Genomic DNA, 21,441 nt, shown 5'->3' with positions numbered 1-21,441 from the left:
AAAGCCAAACCATTGCAGGCAATGTCCACCTCTTGACATTACTAATGTTGAACATTTCAAAATCAATGTTTATGGTTAGCTTGTTCAAAAATCTATCATGCTGATCTTTAGAGACATGGTTGCTGACAATTTTCCACATTTCTGGCACCCAGTGTTAGCACTGAACCCCTCCCTATTCAGTAGAGCATAGATAAGAAAATAAATTTAACCCTCCTTAAACCTGTATTCAGAATGAGGGTCATTTCACCTTCATCATTTGCATGGTAACATTTGACAGAGCTGATTCCGTTCCCATTCTAGATTGCGCCAGATTTACCCAGCGGGTTCTACAACACTCTGCCAGGTTACCATCACAACACTGAGGATGGAAATGAAATTCAGTAAAACCCACATTGAGTGGGGTATCCTATACTGCAGTGTTTTGCACAGCAGTTTTCAGAGTTTGAGACGCTGAAAGTTAAAGACAGGAACTACCTGTACTATAAATCCATTGAGCAATATTTTCTCAAACCACAGGTAATGATTACTATGGCATATTAACAGACTATACAACTCATACAAAATTATTGCAAAAAAGGAGACTAAGGACTGGACTTTGGTGAGGTCTAATAGCAGATGGGACCCAGAACCAGCAATACCACCCCCTTTTCTAGCAGATCCCATTTTTGTTGGTATGGGAATATAGATCAAAGAAAAGTACAGCACAGGAACAGGCCCTTCGGCCCTCCAAGCCTGCGCTGACCATGCTGCCCGTCTAAACTAAAATCTTCTACACTTCTGGGGTCCGTATCCCTCTATTCCCATCCATGTATTTGTCAATATGTCCCTTAAACGTCACTATCGTCCCTGCTTCCACCACCTCGTCCAGCAGCAAGTTCCAGACACCCATTACCCTCTGTGTAAAAAAACTTGCCTCGTACATCTCCTCTAAATCTTGCCCCTCGCACCTTAAACCTATGCCCCCTAGTAATTGACCTCTCTACCCTGAGAAAAAAAGTCTCTGACTATCCACCTTGTCTATGCCCCTCATAATTCTGTAGACCTCTATCAGGTCACCTCTCAACCTTCTTCCTTCCATTGAGAACAAACCAAGTTTATTCAACCGCTCATAGCTAATGCCCTCCATACCAGGCAACATCCTCTTCTGCACCCTCTCTAAAGCCTCCACATCCTTCTGGTAGTGTGGCAACCAGAATTGAACACTATATTCTTTAGTGTGGCCTAACTAAGGTCCAATACAGCTGCAACAGGACTTGCCAATTGTTATACTCAATGCTCCGGCCAATGAAGGCAAGCATGCCGTATGCCTTCTTGAGTACCTTCTCCACCCGTGTTGCCCCTTTCAGTGTCCTGTGGACCTGTACACCTAGATCTCTCCGACTGTCAATACTCTGGAGGGTTCTACCATTCACTGAATTTACCTGTATTAGACCTTCCAAAATGCATTACCTCACATTTGTCTGGATTAAACTCCATCTGCCATCTCTCCACCCAAGTCTCCAAACTATCTAAATCCTGCTGCATCCTCTGACAGTCCTCATCGCTATCCGCAATTCCACCAACCTTTGTGTCGTCCGCAAACTTACTAATCAGACCAGTTACATTTTCCTCCAAATCATTTATATACGACGAACAGCAAAAGTCCCAGCACTGATCCCCGCGGAACACCACTAGTCACAGCCCTCCAATCAGAAAAGCACCCTTCCATTGCTACTCTCTGCCTTCTATGACCTAGCCAGTTCTGTATTCATCTTGCCAGCTCACCTCTGATCCCATGTGACTTCACCTTTTGTACCAGCCTGCCATGAGGGACCTTGTCAAAGGCATTACTGAAGTCCATATAGACAACATCCGCTGCCCTACCTGCATCAATCATCTTTGTGACCTCCTCGAAAAACTCTATCAAGTTAGTGAGACGCGGCCTCCCCTTCACAAAACCATGCTGCCTCTCACTAATACGTCCATTTGCTTCCAAATGGGAGTAGATCCTGTCTCGAAGAGTTCTCTCCAGTAATTTCCCTACCACTGACGTAAGGGTCACCGGACTGTAGTTCCCTGGATTATCCTTGCTACCCTTCTTAAACAAAGAAACAACATTGGCTATTCTCCAGTTCTCCGGGATATCACCTGAAGACAGTGAGGATCCAAAGATTTCTGTCAAGGCCTCAGCAATTTCCTCTCTTGCCTCCTTCAGTATTCTGGGGTAGATCCCATCAGGCCCTGGGGACTTATCCACCTTAACATTTTTCAAGGCGCCCAACACTTCGTCTTTTTGGATCTCAGTGTGACCCATGCTATCTACACACCCTTCTCCAGACTCATCATCCACCAATTCCTTCTATGGTGGACATGAAGAGCACAGGCACAAATTACAAATTGCTGGGCCATTTAAACTCTATGTGCAGGACAAGCAGACTTGATTTTCGCTCCAGGGGGGCCTAAACCAGCAATATATATTCCATGACTTTATAATGGAGGCATAAATGCTCTTGAACAGCAGATAAAGTATGTAGAACAGTCAAAACGTAAAGTTATTTAAATCCCCACCTCTTTTGAAATTAAAAAATCCTACCTGCCTGGGTTTGTGGAAGTACACAAAATGTTTCCAGCAGATTCACTAGCTGTTTATTTACATAAGTGTTATCATTATAGCTTTATTACTGTTTGTCTGTTTTCCACAACCAACCATTATTACAGTGGGGGCTGTTGTTCAGTTTGATTAAAAACTCAAGAAGGTTATTAAAGGAGTGCTGGAGGGCCTAATATTTAACAAAGCAACTGGGATCAAAGTCCCAGAGAACCGAGTCAGCATGTCTCAACACTTGAGAGTCCCTGTGGCCGCCTCCACTCGAGGTCGGGAGGTGGCAGGGCCCAGCTCCACCCCACACACCACTACAAACCACCACCTCCCCATCCACCCTACCTAGACTGAACCTTTACACCATCAGGGCACTCCCTCTCCCCTCTTCCCCCTCTTCCCCCCCCCCCCCCCCCACCCCCCCCCGCCGAGATGGGAAATTTCTCAACTCGAGCTATCTGCCATGGAAGCGAAAATCTGGCCCAAAATATTTTACGGTTGAAGATTTGAAACATTTATTTTTTATTTATTTATTTTTATATTCATTTTTCCAATTAAGGGGCAATTTAGCGCGGCCAGTCCACCTACCCTGCACATCTTTGGGTTGTGGGGCGAAACCCACGCAAACACGGGGAGAGCAAACATGGGGAGAAAGTGCAAACTCTAAAAGGACAGTGACCCAGAGCCAGGATCGAACCTGGGACCTCGCCGCCATGATGCAGCAGTGCTAACCATTATGCTACCATGCTGCCCAAATTTATGACATATTCTTGACGTCTTAATAAAAACAGAGATACCCTGGTATTGAATTTTTCAAAAAAAATACATTGAGCAACATTTACTTTTTTGCAATCTTGTCTACAATCATTGTCTTTTTTCTTTTTTCAATAAACAATTTTAACGAGGTATTTGTGCATAAAATCAATGTACAAAGAACAACAAACATAGTGCAATCACCGACTCCCATCCCGCCAAGACCCGCCTAATTGACCCCCTATTCTACGCTACCATTGACCCCCTATTCTATGCTACCCTCATTGTCTTTTTTTCTTTCTATACAAATAGATTCTATCCACGCAAAGGGGCTTTATTCATACTTGGTCTCAGCAATAAAAAAAGTGCCAAAATCTTGACTCTTAATGGGATCCTGGGTTGGTTGGAGAGAACAAAAAGGTGGGGCAGAAAGATGAACTGACATTAATCTTACTGAAGTCAGCAACAGAAGCTCAGCAATGTAGAGGCTTCAGAATGAGTACAAAGAATTCAAAGGCCAAGTTTAAATAGATCAATCTGCTTACAATAGCTACAAAATAAACTAATTATTCAATTTCATTATAAAGGATACATGTGAATTAAAATGGCTTTCATTAAAACTAATTCTGCTATTGTATTATTTCCTCTTCAATTTCCAGGAGAATATAAAGACATTGGCAGGTTATATTGTACTGTGGTTAGAAAAATGGGTAATTACATTGTAATAATTCATACCTGCACATGAGTGTTTGGATCAAACGTCACGTAGGTTTGATGCACTATAACTTCAGAATCTTTGGGAATATTTACTCCTTTCATGCTTTGAGCCAATATATATTGATGCTGTCTGTTCTGTAACTGTACCACAAACAAATAGCAATTTAGCCCAGATTTTAAAGCGAGGAACTAAAATGACCTTTCTGCCTATAGCACAGCGAAGAATGGCTTCAGCCACCCAGACATGTAAATACCATGACACATCCAATGAAAACAAACTACTGTGAGGAAAAAAAAGAAAAGCAAAGGAAAGAAAGAATTTGAAATGAAATGAAAATCGCTTATTGTCACAAGTAGGCTTCAAATGAAGTTGCTTTGCGGTGAAAAGCCCCTAGTCGCCACATTCCAGCGCCTGTTCGGGGAGGCTGTTATGGGAATTGAACCGTGCTGCTGGCCTGCCTTGGTCTGCTTTCAAAGCCAGCGATTTAGCCCTGTGCTATCCATTCATACAATGTTTTTCATATCTTCAGGGTGTTCCAAAGTATTGACAAACATACTAGAGGGGATAAGCTTCAATTGATACATTGCCTTTTCTCATGCTTTTATGCAAGTGTGATTCCACAATAATACAAAAAGTATACCAGTGGCTCCAAATTAATAAACCTAATGGTTTAACATTTTGTAAATGTCTATTTTTAATCAATTGAAATTTGGCAAGTTTTCTGCGTGGGCATACAGCATAACAAATCCCCCGGCATTCTCCCAATCAGAGTAGGTGGCAGTGTGAATTTACATGGTGAGCATGGTGACACCCAAGATTTTGATTTGTGAAATATAAATAGTCAGTAAAGTTTTTAAAGTTAATTGAATCCTGAGCACCAATCACATTGTGGAACATGAGTTCAACAAATATAATAATACAATAGGGCATCTTTCACACATTGCACTCTACAAATCAAGCAGGACTTCAGAGACATGGTTCAGTTTTCAAAGGAACCTTGCTGCAGCTAGTTTCATTATATCCAATTTACCGCAGGTCTGAAATGTCTTATGAAGAAGTTAAAGCCCCATTCAACTCAACATACTGCTTTGGACAGATCAATCTATCAAGCTCCAGAGAAAATAACTTGCATTTCAATAAACAACTACTTTCATTCATCAGGTGCCTTTAGTGTGCTAAAATGGCTCAAATCTATCATCTCATTTATGTTAGGCCACACAACTATTAGTACCCAATGGAGATGTCCTCCCTCAAGTTAGTTCCTCCTCCCCTCCTGTGTTTCCCTCCCACCCTCCCCCTCCCTCCCTCAGCCAATACTGCCCTGTAGAACTCATCCCCCAACCCCTTTCTCGAATCTTCTTGTCTGGCCCTGGAAAAACTCTGGAAGTATCTCCATGTCTGGCTCCATGGCCCCTCTGCTTTGGGGGCTGCCGGTTTTCCCAGTGGTGTAGCTGGGAGTTGCTGTCCATTTGATTGACCAGCAGCTCGAAGAGGCGGGATTTCCGTAAAGACCAGGGGCGGAAGTCCCACTCCAAGTTGATTCATGGCCCAACCGCCGTTAAATTGATGCAAGCTCACCATCAACTTTTAAGCCAAAGGGGCAGGGCCACCATCTCTGCCATGATCTCCAAGCAATTGAACAGGCAGTTGAAATTTTATAAAAATCACAAGTGCTCATAGATTTTCTTGCTAATGGAAAATATTTTCTGAGTTTGCATTAAGTTGGAAAAAGTAATGTAATTCCGGGTTCAAACACTGAACTGATTGCAAACAACATTATAAGCCAATCAGTATGAGACCCTTCCAGATGTATTACTCATTAACCTTTTTCATGCCATGAGAAAGCAATATTGCTACCCATTCTCTCCTCTGAGCAACCACTGAGAAATAAAGCTTAATGTGTGCAGATAAGCATGTATATTCCCCGGATGATTAAAATGCAAGCTGCCCTACAAAAACTTTGCTCTTGGAAGCTGTGGCTCATCATTTGAGGTTACTCATCTCAGCATAATTGTGCAGTACATTAAGTCCCTGAAGTATAAATGAAGCTTTACAACTGTGGTTTGCAACCTTGGTGTCATATTTGACCCCAAGATGAGCTTCCAACCACCTATGCATGCCATCTAGACTTCCATCTCCTTAACATTGGCTGCCTTTTAACCCTGTAAAATTAAGATCATCCAAACGGTGCTACTGGAGTCCAAAAGCACACTAAATCCCAATTATTCATCACCCCTGTGCTCACTGACCCATGCTGCCTCCTGTTTAATCAGTCGCTCGATTTTAAACTTCTCATCTTTGACTTCAAATCCCCCATGGCCTCAGGCCTCCTTCCTTCAACTCCACAGCCCTCAGACATCTACACTCTTTTAATTCTGGCCACTTGAACATACCCGACAATTGGTGGCAGCAGTGCCTTCAACTGCCCAAGTCCTAAAGCTCTGGAATTTCCTCCCTAAATCCGCCCTGCCTCCCCTTTCTTCTTGCAAACACTCTTTGAAATCTACCTCTATGATCAAGCTTTTGGTCATTTGCTCTGATCTCTCCTTCTGTGGCTCAGTGTCAATTTTTTATTTTATGCAGCATGGTTTGGGAGTTTAAAATTAAAAAAGGTTATTTGTTATCATACACCTTCCCCGAATAATTAAAATTTACTCATCTCACACACAAAAAAATTAGATACAGAAGAAGTTAAAACAACAAAATTACAATTAACGATTATCCTGGCCATGTTCACTGCAGGCCTACAGTTTCTTCGATGAAACTGACTCGTTACTGAAATTCTTGTAAAAGAGAGGATTCTCAGTAAGCTGCGAGGCTGCTCGTTTTCAAATGTCCAGGAAGTTCGTCCTCAGGTGAACTTAAGGAGGGACAACAAAATGGATTCCTCATCATGTGATTTGTGCACGTCCAAAGTCCTTTCTCCAAAAAGAGGCGGTACTTTGATTACACATACTGTGTTGTTGTTTGGTACCTTGAATTCACAAATTCTAGTTTTAATGAGGGAGCATCATAATACAATGGAAGATCGATAGAATCCATTCATATTTGTATTACTTAGAGTTTCAATTGGCTTTGTCCATGAGAGGCAGAAAAGTGAGCCAGCTGGAATGCTGTTCTTTTGTTCTTTTGTTGCTGGTCTGTCCTTAAACAAAGATGTGTGAATTCTCCCAATGGTTGAGGAATCTAGAGCTCAAAATGCCAAAGATCACATGATTTGCAGCAGTCATTTTAATAGTCTGTTCAAAATGCACTGCTATTCTCTCCTTAATAATAATTGATTCTAATATTTTCCCAATAGCTGAAGTTAGGCTAACTGGCCGTAGTTATCTGCATTTTGCCTCCATCACTTTTTGAACAATAGTACCACATTGGCAGTTTTCCAATCCTATGACACAGTTCCAGAATCCAAGGATTTTTGGAAAATGACAACCAATGCATCCGCAATCTCTGTAGCTACCTCCTTTAAGATCCTGGGGTACAAACCATCAGATCCAAGGGACTGGTCATCCGTTAACCCCATTTGTTTGCCTAAACCTAATTCTCTGGTGATGGTGACTTTATTTAATTCCTCCACCATATGTTTTACTATTTCAGAGATGGTTGAATCTTCGACAGTAAAGACCAAAGCAAAATATCTATTTAACTCCTCTGCCATTTCCACATTCCCGACAATTACTTCCCCAGTTTCATTTTCTAAGGGGCAAATGCTTCCCTATGCTCCTCTCTTCTTTTTAATGTACTTAAAAAAGCTCCTATTGTCTGTTTTTATACTTATCGCTAGCTTGTCCTCCTAGTTTATTTACTCCTTCCAGATTTTTTGTTGTCCTTCTTTACTGCATTCTGAAACTATCCCACTCTTCTGACCTACCACTAACCTTTGTCATCTTATGTTTCTGCTGAATCAGGGTGGCACAGTGGTTAACACTGCTGCCTACGCCGCTGAGGACCCGGATTCTAATCCCAACCCAGGGCCACTGTCTGTGTGGAGTTTGCACATTCTCCCCGTGCCTGCATGGGTTTCACCCCCACAACCCCAAGATGTGCAGGGTAGGTTGATTGGACATGCTAAATTGCTCTTTAATTGGAAAAAAATAATTGGCTACTCCAAATTTAGAAAAAAAATGTTTCTGCTGAATCTAGAATCTACAGTGCAGAAAGAGGCTATTCAGCCCATCAAGTCTGCACCGGCCCTTACAAAGAGCACCATACTCAAGCCCACGTATCTACCCCATCCCCACAACCCCCACTTAACCTTTTTGGACACCAAGGGCAATTTAGTATTGCCAACCCACCTAACCCGCACATCTTTGGACTGTGGGAGGAAACCGGAGCACCCGGGAGGAAGCCCACGCACATACGGGGAGAACGTGCAGACTCCGCACAGACAGTGACCCAAACTGGGAATCGAACCTGGGACCCTGGAGTTGTGAAGCAACTGTGATAACCATTATGCTACCGTGTTGCCCTTCAAGCACCTGGGACCTTGGAGGTGTGAAGCAACTATGCTAACCACTATGCTACCGTGCTTTCAATATAATACCCTCCTTAACATCCTTGGCTATCCATGGTATAGGTTCTTCCTCCTCTTAGAGACTTTCCCCCTCATTGGGCTGTATTTTACAAATTTATATGACCAGTCACTTTGGGCACTTTCACCCTCATACTTTCGTAATTCCCTTCCTAGTCTTTGGCTTCCTAGTTGTTGGCTGCAAACAGGTCTTGGAACAACCGAGTGAATGGCTCCCACGTTTTGTGGAAGCCTTCTTCCGATCCTCGGAGGGCAAATTTAATTTTCTCCATTTGAAGAAATTCCGACAGGTCACAAAGCCAGTCTGCAGCTTTGGGTGGTGCTGCTGACTGCCAACAGAGCAGGATACTCCATGCCCAGCTCCTCCTCCCACATTTCACGTGTCTCATCCAGCGGGGCCCTTACCTCCCCCAATAGGCATCTGTACACGTCGGCTCAGTTACTGTCCCCTAGTTCATCCGGGATCATCCGGGGGATCATTGCGGTCTCCTTGCGGAGGAAGTTCCTTAGTCGTATGTACCAGTTAGTTCCCCCAGGGTAGCTACTCTGCGTCTACTTATAGGACCCCTATCGTCAGTACCTCTTCGTCCTGTCTCCGCCTTTTAAAAGGAAGTGTCCATTGTTGCAGATTGAAATGGTCCCAGAGTTGATGCCACGTCCTCAGCATGGCCACCACCACCGGGCTTCTTGAGTACTTGGCTGAGGAAATGGGAGTGGGGCTGTGGTCAGTGCTCGGAGTGATGTCCCCGTGCAAGAGCTCTCCTCCGTTCTCACCCATTCCACCTTTCACTCTTTGATCCACCCCCGTACCCTTTCTGCGTTTGCCGCCCAGTGGTAAAATAGGAGGTTCGGAAGGGCCGGGCCCCCATATTCCTCCTTCTATATAGAACTGTTACTGATCCTAGGGTTCTTTCTTTATCACTCGATTCCTTGAAATTCATCCAATCTTGTTTGGATGCGGTACTGTTACATTACAGTGGAAGGTCGATGGGATCTATTCATATTTATCTAACACAGTGTTTTGACGTTTCTTTTGTACTTCTCTTGGACAGTCCCTTGGGCTAGAAGTTGACCTGCTACCACACTAAAAGGAGTTCTCGGGTGAGGGAGGAGTCCAATGCGGGACGTGCAGTCTCGGTCATAGGTGCGGCAGACGGTGGTTGGAGGAGCGGGTGGGCAGGGTACCCAGGTCGCCTAGTCTTCCTTTGCTGTCGAGGCCCAGCTTCAGCTTGTTCTCGGTGATGAAACTGGAGATGTTCAGCTCCTTCCTGGATGCTTTTTCACCACATCAGGCAGTCTTGGGTCAGGAATTGCAAGGTGACAGTGGGGATGTTGCACCTTTTCAAGAAGGCTCTGAGGGTGCTCTTGGAAGTGTTTCTTCTGCTCCTCTGGGACTCGTTTGCCATGCCAAAGCTCTGCACTTGTTTCAGGAGTCTTGTGTCAGGCATGGGGGCAATGTGACCCTTCCAGCAGAGCTCACCTAGCATGGCCAATGCTTCGATGCTGGGGATGTCGCCTTGAGCAAGAACACTGATGTTGGTGCTCCTAGTTTGCCAATTAATTTGCAGGAACTTACAGAGGCAGCACTGATGGTACTGTTCCAAAGTTTTGAGGTGCCTGCTGTTCTTAGTCTACATCTCTGAGCCACATAGAAGGACAGGTATCACTAATGCTCTGTAGCACATGAGCTTGGTGCCGGATCAGAAGTCCTGGTCTTCAAACACTCTCTTCCTCAGGCGACCGAAGGCTGCGCTGGCGCATGGAAGGTAATGTTGCACCTCACCTTGATGTCTTCCCTCGTTGACAGTAGGTTCCCAAGGTATGGAAAATGGTAAATATGTCCAAGAGGATATGTGGCAGGGGCAGGTTGGCTTAATGTAAGGCCCATGTTCTCATACACTTCAGTGAAGGTGTTGCCGATGGCATGGGGCCCAGGATCAGAGTGTGCACAAATTGTACATGGTAAAAGAGAAAGATAAACCAGCTGGAATGCTAAAACCCTTCTGTTGATGGCCCATTCTTAAACAAAGAGATGTGCGAATTCCCCAGATGGCTGTGAATGTCCATATTTAATTAGCCATTGGCTTGAGACTCAGGCCCTCTGAAGCTCAAAATGCAAAGGACACAAGGTTAACTGTCGGTTTTAGATTTTTAAAGTATTGACTGGAAGTTCATAAGATACTGAGACATGACACGACTCAGCAGATTTTACAAAATCTCAAACAAACAAGCATGATAATAACCGTTTTTACTGGTGCCACAAGTAGGCTTACATTAACACTGCAGTGAAGTTACTGTGAAAAGCCCCCAGTCACCACACTCCGGCGGAGGGAAAATTTCAGAACGTCCAATTCACCTAACAAGCATAATTACGAGGTTAAACTTTATTTCACGACCATGATTAAATGAACTAGAACTCAAAATGCCACTCTACTATTTTTAAATTTATGTAGCAAAATAAAAGTGTCAAGATAATAACAGGTTCTGTCTGGACACGTTTGTAAAACTGAAAACCCATACCTCTGTGGGGCTCGGCAGCCCAATTTGCCTCATGCTGTTCTGTTCATAAGTGACATCATTCGTCCGTTGATATAGTGGCTGACCATCCTACATAAAAAGATATGAATTAGACCCATGTCAAAAAGGTTTGTTGTTCACTAAAGATGGCTATCATGTGCAGCATACATTACCAAACCAACCTGGATTAAAGGTGTAAAAGGATTATCCCATATCACACAGAAAAATTATTATACAAAGGTTATTGGAAATATTATGGAGCAGCAGAGTGGCTTTTGGTTGAAAAAAAAAACCCAGATGTAACAGTTGGAAAAAATAGATGCAACAGACCAGGGGCTGGATTCTCCGATTTTGCGGCTATGTCCGGAAGAAGCGTCTGGTCTTACGACCAAAACGTCGGCGGCGCCCCCACACCGATGCTCCACCCGGTGGGGGGCTAGCCGCCATGCCATGTAAAGCCCCCGGCTTTATCTATAGATACGGACAGAGAATGGTCGGGACCGTGGCTGTATAACATGGCACCGGCCGTGCGTGAACCCGGCCTGCCAGATAGAGCCGCGGAAATTCCACTTTGAACGGAGGTCTTGCACGTCAGATTGATTATTGCTCACAAATACAAACTGTAAACCCACGTCCTTGGATAACGCAAGTGAATTAAACTTAACCAAATAACAAAGCATTTCACTCAATTTCCAGTTGATTAAAAAATATACAAATATAATTGTCATTGTCATAATGGGCAGCACGGTAGCACAAGTGATTAGCAATGTGGCTTCACAGCGCCAGGGTCCCAGGTTCGATTCCCTGCTGGGTCACTGTCTGTGCAGAGTCTGCACGTTCTCCCCATGTGTGCGTGGGTCTCCCCCGGGTGCTCCAGTTTCCTCCCAGTCCAAAGACGTGCAGGTTAGGTGGATTGGCCATGATGAATTGCCCTTAATGACCAAAAAAGGTTAGGAGGGGTTATTGGGTTAAGGGGATAGGGTGGAAGTGAGGGCTTAAGTGGGTCGGTGCAGACTCGATGGGCCGAATGGCCTCCTTCTGCAATATGTTCTATGCTTGATTTGCAGAGGTTCATTGCAGTTCCGAGGAAAAATGGAACGCATACCTTGTACTGTGCTTTGTCCAGCAAACTGCCTCTATCCAGTGAGATAAAGTGGTTATTTAAAATTTTCTTTAAGAATGTAATTTTTTTTGATGCAAGTTACTTAGTACACGAGTTCTTTAGCCATTTCTTGCATTAGGCTACAATACAGCTCTTAGTGCGTTCAGAAAGGAGACGCACTAACTTGTGGCCACAAAGTTCAATTCCAAGCCGTGCTTTGCTTCAGGGTTCAACACAAAAATTTCACACAGAACATTTTGTCTTAGTTCACGAATGTGCTCAATGCTTTGCAACTTTTTTAAAAAATCATGCTGTTGCAACAAGAACTTTTAGCTGCAGCCTCGTAAAACAACATGTCTCATATGTGAAGCCTCTGTGTGGATTGTCAATTTTTTTAAAAGCTCTGTACCACAGGACTATGGTCACTGGGAACTGGATTGAGAAAATGTCTAACTTCACTTCAGGTAGACCCACCCTTCCAACCGGCAAACACAGAAAAGGCTTTTATCCCGACAATCCAGGCTGGATCGCCACCAGAGATCATTGTCTGCAACTCACCACACCACCCAAGTGCATTTCTGATGATTTTCATGCATACACCTGTCTTCCTCTTCAAAAAGAGACATTTCGCATTGACTGGTTAATTTAAAAGCACAGGTATTTGCTGAATTCCACACCTACTTGGAACAGAAAACTGGCTAGACAGCTTCTAATTTACAGCAGCCAACGTAACTGCAAATTAAGTGACATCCACTTATTATGTATTCGTCCTCAGTTCCTTTGCACGCAAGTAAAATTACTTTCCTCCTCAAAGACTGAATTTAAAGTTGGCTGTAACAGAAGGCTAGTGCAGGAGGAAGTGACTTTACACAGGTGGCAGAATGGAACTGGTTCAAATCCTGCAGAGAGCAGCAACAGAGGCTTGAGCACTATGATACAGGAAGCTCCAGCTGAAGAGCAATGGACCAAATTAATTTCTATATCCTTTTTCAATGAGATAGTAGTCATAATATACAGGACATAGCAAGGAAATCACATACATTTTTTTTTTTTATAAATCAAAAAGGTCCATCGACCAAATTTAATATGAGAACCTGAGGTTACTGTGTAGAATATTACCAAAAATTTAATCAGTGAAGGGAAGTCAAGATAAATCAGGCACCTATGAATAGGCAATAAACATATTGGATTTTAAAAGCCTGAAGATTATAAAATGAAATGAAAATCGCTTATTTTCACAAGTAGGCTTCAAATGAAGTTATTGTGAAAAGCCCCTAGTCGCCACATTCCGGCACCTGTTCGGGAAGGCTGGTACGGGAATTGAACTGTGCTGCTGGTCTGCCTTGGTCTGCTTTAAAAGACAGCTCTTTACCACTGTGCGAAACCAGCCCCTAGGGAGGGAAGATTGAGGAAGCCGAAATAATCCTGCAGTTTTGAAGACATGGAAAAGCATTAATTGGGATAGTTGATTGCACAACTGAATTTTACTTTTAACACTGTGGCTATGTCAAATTTGGAGCTCAACAGACATAACAGAGAAACATTTCACAATGTCATTTGAATGCAATATGGTAGCATAGCGGTTGGCACAATTGCTTCACAGCTCCAGGGTCCCAGGTTCGATTCCCAGCTTGAGCCACTGTCTGTGCGGAGTCTGCATGTTCTCCCCATGTCTCTGCGTGGGTTTCCTGCGAGTGCTCCGGTTTCCTCCCACAGTCCAAAGATGTGCAGGTTAGGTGGATTGGTCATGATAAGTTGCCCTTAGCGACCAAAAAAAAAGGTTAGGTGGGGTTACTGGGATAAGGTGGAGGCGTGGGCTTAAGTGGGGTGCTCTTTCCAAGGGTCGGTGCAGACTCAATGGGCAGCATGGCCTCCTTCTGCACTGTAAATTCTATGGTTCTATGATAAACAACAGAACACTATACAGCAGTGAAATATTGATGCCAAAAATAAAACTGCTGATTGCAGATCAGACCAGAAATGTCATGGTTAATAAATTTAAGAGCAATGGATTGAAGGAAAAAAGGAATCATATGCCTTAGGGATAAATCAGATGCAATAAATTTCCGGGGAGATTATAAAGTGGACATGAAGCAAGAAAAATTTCAGAGACAATAAAGTACAGGGATAAGTCAAGAAAGGATAAGATCGGACAGGACTGATGTGAGTCATAATGCATGGACATCAAAATAACAAAAAAATGTTGGGAATGAATTTATTGGCTTGGTTAGTGAAACCTGCATGTAGCTTATCCATACTGAGAAGACTTAGTTTGAATCCTGGTCTGTGCTAGGTTACATTATTTCAACCAGTCAGCAGTAAAGGTGCCTAGACTGAAAAATCATCCAGGCTTCCTACTCTCAGTAGGAAGATTACCAATCTTTCTGAATTACTTAGGATTCTCCTGGAATTGATCCTTGACCTTCCAGATTCTGCTGTTGGCAATTCAGGAGGATTGTACTTTGGAGATCACACCTGCCCATCTCCATGACCCTTACATTCAATTTTTTCAATATAAATATGTTAAATTGCATATTTAACAGACATCTGTCACTTATTTTTAAACTCTGCTTTCACAGAGCACTGACCTTTGTTCTGCTATTAACACATTTTGCGATCTTACCTTGATTCCACGATCAACACCTTCTTTAGTCGTTAATGCTACCATTAAAACTCACTTTGGCTTGTGCCCACAACAGCTTTGTCAAATCTCTCCTAGTTCTCACCTACCCAGGACATGTGATTTTTATCCACATGCTTCTTTCCCTGTTAAACTGTATAAAATCCATCACATTTCTCCCGCTCTAACTCAGAGGAAGTCATATGGACTCAAAATGTTAACTCTATTTCTTGCTTAAAGATGCTGCCAGGCCTGCTGAATTTTTCCAGCATTTCCTGTTTTTCTCTAACAATTTACTGGTTTTAAATTGGGAGGAAGATTCAGAAATTCAATCCTTAGTAAATACGGATTTAAATAAAACCCCAAATTAGGTAAATTGATGATAAGTGATAGTATAATGTATTAAAGATAAATGAAACAAATATGAAATGGAAGGCATCATTGCAAATATTGTTAAATAATCCAATATGTTTCAAAAGTCTCAAGCCCTAAAATTTACCATTTTATAAAGCTGTTCAAAATAGTTTTCACCACAACAGCTCAAGCTGTTACCGTCCTTTGCAAACATGAAAGAACCTGTTTTCTTTCAAGATTGGATCTATTAAATGATATTTAATAACCAACAATTAAGGGGGAGAACCACCTTATCTATATGGATGTGACCACTGACTTCCTTGCGAACTCTCCTAAATTACCCTGGAGTCTCCGAGATACTATTGGGAACCAAAGTGAAAATGACCTCGAGTGCTCAGGGGTTACGAATGGCACCAAGGCCTCGACACTCCATTCCCCCCCACACCATCCTAGCTCTCCTCCTAGATCTTGAGGCAGTCTGTGTTTTAATTCCTCAATGTGCTACTGGAATTTTCTCCTAGTTTGTCCCATTCCTGGGAACACCGCCAATGGTGAAGCACCTATGGGAATGGCACTCTGAAGGAGGAAACAGAGGTTGAGAAGGACACCTGAATATAACTTTCAGGGTGGTTGGAATGTAGTGAAAGTCATATCATGTACTGTGTATAATTGAAGTGAAATTAACTCGCTGTCCTCCATCTTTCTTAGTTTCACTCCAGTTAACTTTCACCAATGGAGGAACGTCAGGGTTTTTAAAAACAATTGTTCCCATAGTTATAAGAAACTAATTAATATAAAAATGATTTGTTGGTCTTCAAATTAATTATGCAAACTCACGTCCTGTATAGCGGCAGCCTCTTGTAAGGACACGAGCTTAGGGGCACCGTTGACGGCGCCTCTGCCGTTCTGGTATTCCACAAGCCCGGTGGTGGCGGCCCTGAGGGTGTGGGGACAGTGGTGGCTGCGCCCGAGGTTGGAGTGTGCCTCGGTTTGAGCACCGATTTGTGGGAATCATAGATTCTGGGGGTGGCGGTGGGTGGGGATCGAGCAGTTTGGGAACCTATTTGTGGGGGGCAGCTTCTCAAGCCTAGAGGAATTGGAAGAGGAGTATAATCTACCCAGTGGGAATAGGTCCCGGTACTTACAGGTACGGGGTTGTGTTAGGAAACAGGTGCCGCCCTTTCCCGAACTGCCGCCCACGGGACTGCAGGACAAGGTGGTGTCAAAAACCGGAGTTGGCGAGGGTAGGGTGTCGAAGATTTATAAGGAATTAATGGACTGAGAGGGAGCCCCCATAGGAGAAGTGGGAGGGAGGAAGAGCTGGGGAGGGAGGTGGAGGCTGGGTTACGGGAGGAGGCTCTGAGGAGAGTGAACGCATCCTCTTCATGTGCAACGCTTAGCCTTATTCAATTCAAAGTAGTTCATAGGGCGTATATGATGGTGGCCAGAATGAACAGGTTCTTTGAGAGTGTGGAGGATAGGTGTGGGGCGCAAACCAAGTCCACATGTACTGGGCTTGTCTGAAGCTGGAGGGATTCTGGTGGGGGTTCGCTGATGTTATGTCCGAGGTTCAACGGTGAAGGTTGTCCCAAGTCCAGAAGTGGCGTTTTTCGGAGTGACGGACGACCCAGGAGTCCGGGGTGGGGGGTGTGGGGGGGGGTGTTTATTGAGTTCTTCAAAAAAATAGTTAAGAAGTCAGCAGTGGGATGGGGGTTGGGGGGGGCGGGGAGAGAGGCCGACGTCTTGGCCTTTGCCTCCCTAGTAGCCAGGAGCCGGATCTTGTTGGAATGGAGGAACTTGAAGCTGCCGAAACTGGGGTGTGGGTGAGCGACCTCGCAGAATTCCTTAAGCTGGATAAAAATCAAGTTTGCCTTGAGAGTCTGTGGATGGGGTTTGCCCGGAGAGGGAGGCCATTTACTGACTTCTTCAAAAATAGTTAAGTCAGTAGTGGGATTGGGGGGGGGGGGGGTGGATGGAATTGCAGGGAGGGTGGGGCTGTGGGGTGTTATTTATTTGTTATGAGACTTCCTGTTTGTTCTCTCTTTTTTGGTTTTGGTTGTATTTATTTATAAATGCCTTAATAAAAATACTTTAAAAAAAACCTCATGTCCCGTACACCCATCAAAACAAAAAAAAGCTTAAAAGAGGAACAAAGAAGTTGTTGATAGCAATTGTTCAGTATGGTCGACCTAAACGGAGTTGGTGTGTTTGGTGATCGCTTTTGTGCCCTCAGAGACAGCGTGTTTGGCTAGTTCCCCTGGCAACATGAGGTAGAGACTGATCCAGATGGCGCTCTGGATCTCCTGGGCTGAGATGCTGTGCTGCTTGTTGTCGTGAAAGAGAGGCCAGACCTCAGGGACAATGCACGTTTTGAGTGCATGTCACTCATGGCCTTGGACAAGATGCGGGTGGAAGGATGGACCTGGGTCAGCACCCTGGACACGCAAGTCGGGTAGCTCTGCTTGCGTGTTTACCTATGCTTCTTGGACTGCTTCATGGTGACTTTGGTCAGAGACTACTTGGATGCCTTGTGGGATGGCCAACCCTTAGCCGCAGCTGCCAGCTCAGGCATTGCACTCCACTTCTCATTTTAACCGTGGCAATTTATAAAATGTTTCAAGAGTAAGAGAAGATATCGGTGTCATAATATCCACTCATGTATATAATGAGATGCAGACAGGCAGTGATTGACACACAGGATGACCAGTAAGCGCGCACACAGTGCAGCCAATCACCAGACAGGACACTACCACTATAAAGCCAAGGGGCACTAGGTTTCCCGCTCTCTCGGGACCCAGCCACTGAGACAATCAGAGTCCACGAGCTAGCAAGTGCAAACACCATGTAGTAGCTAGTAAGTCTTGTCAGACTACTAAAAGGTCGCCAGTCAGTTCAGTATAGTGTCGACCCACAGCTGAATATGTATATCAGTTCTATCATTGAATAAAACAGTGTTGGATCTTCTCCAGTGTTAGACGTCTGTTTTTAGCATCCCTGCATCGAGTGCAGTCCACATCGAACCTACCTGACTCATACATCATGGTACCAGAGTGATACTGATCTTGACGGACCTACCTCGAGTGAATCAGCATTGACCAGCAAGGAGCCATCCGGTGAAATGGAAAACATCCAGCCTCCTCTGCAGCTCCGCATCTCCGGCAACCTCGGCGCCAATTGGAAAATCTTCAAGCAAAAGTTCTTCTTGTACATCGAGGCCTCCGACCTCTAAGCAGCATCGGATGCCAGGAAGATCGCGCTATTTCTCTCCACCGCGGGGGACCACGCCATCCACATCGACAATTCCCTCACGTTCGCTGACGGCGAAGAAAAAACAGAATTCGAAATAGTCCTGCTGAAGTTTGACAGCCACTGCGACATTGAGGTGAATGAGAGCTTTGAATGGTACATTTTCCAGCAGAGGCTTCAGGGTAAGGATGAACCTTCTCAGTCCTTAGTCACCCATCTCTGCATCCTAGCGCAGTCATGTAACTATGACTCGACGGCTGATTCCATGATCCGGGATCAGATCGTTTTCGGGGTCCACTCCGATACCCTTCGGCAGCAGCTCCTGTAAGTCAAACAGTTGACCCTCTCTGTCGCTATCGAGACGTGCATTGTCCATGAGCATGCTAAGAAACGTTACTCCCACATCAGGGCAGCAGAAACTGCAAAGCTGGCCTCCCACGAGGCGGAACGGGTGCAGGCCATTGCACAAATGCAGGGCCTGAGCATCGAGGAGAGTGGCCGTTTTGCGCGCTTTTCCCGGGTCCCTGCGCATGCACGCCACAACCGAGTGAACGTCGGGTCCGACAACCCGACTGCGCAGGTGCATACGTCGACCGACCGCACTGCGCATACGCGATGGCGCACGGAACGCGCTGACGCGGCGTCATGACGTGTCCGAATTGTGGCTCCGCCCACTTAAAGCGGCAATGTCCGGCAAAAGGACAGCGGTGTCTACAGTGTGGCAAGCTTGGCCACTGCGCAGCCCTTTGCAGATCTGCTCCACCGCTCAGCAGCCAGCGATCCCAGCTGCGACGCAGACGTGTCCGCTCAATACAACAAGGCATGCCAGATTCCGATCCTGACAGCCCAACAGACCCTGATGCTGAGTGCCTCAAGTCCCCATACCGGGTGGGCATCATAACTACACATGCGCTGCCTTCCACCACGAAGGCAAAACGCCTCTCGATCCTCAGTGTGAATCCTGACGACGAGTGGTGTGCTGTCCTCAGTTAACAAGGCCCGCATCCGATTTAAACTGGACACCGGCGCATCAGCGAACCTCATCTCAAAATCCGACCTCGACACCATCCGCGCCAGACCAAGCATTCTTCCACCGGCCTGCCAGCTCTTTGACTACAATGGCAATGCCATAGCTGCCAGTGGCTCTTGTCAACTAGGCGTATCCAACAAGGCAATCAAGGCAACACTGCGGTTTGAAATCGTCGGGCCTGACAGAGCGTCTCTGCTTAGTGCTCGAGCCTGCAAGCTCCTGAACCTGGTTCAGCGAGTCCACACCATGTCATCATCACCGGCGACGGCCTCGCCTGTTGGAAACTTGCAAACCGACATAGATGACATTATCACGCAGTACCACAGCGTATTCGATGGAATGGGCACGCTCCCATGCCGGCACCCTTCAAGGATCATCTGAAGAAGCTGTTCCAGGACCTCCAAGACCTTCATATTGAAGGTCACAGAGCCAACAGACTGGGTCAGCTCCATGGTCTGCGTAAAGAAGCCATTAGGGGAGCTTCGCATTTGCATTGACCCCTAGGATCTAAACCGCAACATCATGCGGGAGCATTACCAGATACCAAAACGTGAAGAGTTGATCAGTGTGATGGCTCATGCCAAATTCTTTTCTAAGCTGGACGCCTCCAAGGGTTTTTGGCAAATACAGCTGGACATGTCCAGTCGCAAGCTGTGCACGTTCAACACCCCGTTCGGTCGCTACTACTACAACCGGATGCCTTTTGGGATCATATCTGCCTCCGAAGTATTTCACTGTATCATGGAGCAGATGATGGAGGGCATCGAGGGGGTGCGAGTATACGTTGACGACGTAATTATCTGGTCCACAATGCCCCAGGAACACATCGCTCGCCTCAAGAAGGTATTCCAGAGAATTCATGAACATGGTCTCCAGCTCAACAGGGCCAAGTGCTCATTTGGTCAATCGGATATTAAGTTCCTGGGTGACCACATCTCGCAGCAGGGCGTGCGGCCAGATGCCAACAAGGTCTCAGCGATCAACGCCATGAAGCCCCCGGACCACGAATGCGGTCCCCCGCTTCCTCGGGATGGTCAACTTCCTCGTGAAATTCATTCCCAATGTGGCATCCCACACCACGGCCCTCCGCCAACACGTCAAGAAGTCGACGGAATTACAGTGGCTGCCCACGCATGAAGAGGAGTGGCGTGAGCTGAAAGCAAAGCTCACCACAGCCCCGGTTCTAGCGTTCTTCGACCCAACCAAGGAAACCAAGATATCGACTGATGCAAGCCAGGACAGCATTGGGGCGGTGCTCCTTCAGCGAGATGACTCCTGATCCTGGGCTCCAGTGGCGTATGCCTCCAGGGCCATGACGCCCACTGAGCAACGGTATGCTCAGATTGAGAAGGACTGTCTGGGCCTCCTGACGGGGATAGTCAAGTTTCATGACCACGTTTACGGCCTGCCAAAATTCACGGTAGAAACGGACCACAGGCCTCTCGTCCATATAATCCAGAAGGATTTAAATGACATGACACCTCGGTTACAGCGAATTCTTCTTAAGCTACGCCGCTACGACTTCGAACTTGTCTACACGCCAGGCAAAGAGATGATCGTTGCAGATGCCCTATCCGGGTCCATTACCACACCGTGTGAACAAAGTGATTTCATCTGCCACATAGAAGCGCAAGTGCAGTTGTGTGCCACCAACCTTCCGGCCTCTGACGAACAGGTGGTCCAAATTCGTGAGGAGACGGCCAAGGATCCTCTGCTGCAGCACCTCACCAATGGCTAGCAGAAGGGACAATGCCCCCCAGTTCTATAACGTAAAAGATGACCTGACGGTGGTGGAGGGAATCCTTCTGAAACTCGACAGGATCGTAATTCCTCAGAGCATGCGGGCTATGGTGCTGGACCAACTCCATGAGGGTCACCTTGGGGTCGAGAAATGCCGACGCAGAGCTCGGGAGGCGGTCTATTGGCCGGGCATCAGCCAGGACATTGCCGACACAGTCCTCAACTGCCCTACCTGTCAGAAGTTTCAACCAG

At 45.5% G+C, this 21,441-nt stretch overlaps 1 protein-coding gene across 1 annotated transcript in view; it reads right to left on the bottom strand.

The window, feature by feature from the left end:
- The window catches only part of pof1b (POF1B actin binding protein), a 121,962-nt gene that overhangs the window by 76,774 nt on the left and 23,747 nt on the right, over positions 1–21,441 (bottom strand). Inside the window, exons 2-3 of the mRNA XM_072505224.1 lie at positions 11,101–11,187; positions 4,067–4,189 (exon numbers count right to left, since the gene is read on the bottom strand). Of these exons, the coding sequence (XP_072361325.1) occupies positions 4,067–4,189; positions 11,101–11,187 (210 nt within the window). The remainder of the gene's footprint in view (positions 1–4,066; positions 4,190–11,100; positions 11,188–21,441) is intronic.

This window comes from Scyliorhinus torazame, chromosome 5 (genome assembly GCF_047496885.1).
Source record: "Scyliorhinus torazame isolate Kashiwa2021f chromosome 5, sScyTor2.1, whole genome shotgun sequence".
NCBI classification, from domain to species: Eukaryota; Metazoa; Chordata; class Chondrichthyes; order Carcharhiniformes; family Scyliorhinidae; genus Scyliorhinus; species Scyliorhinus torazame.
This window is presented reverse-complemented; position numbering and strand designations above follow the sequence as displayed.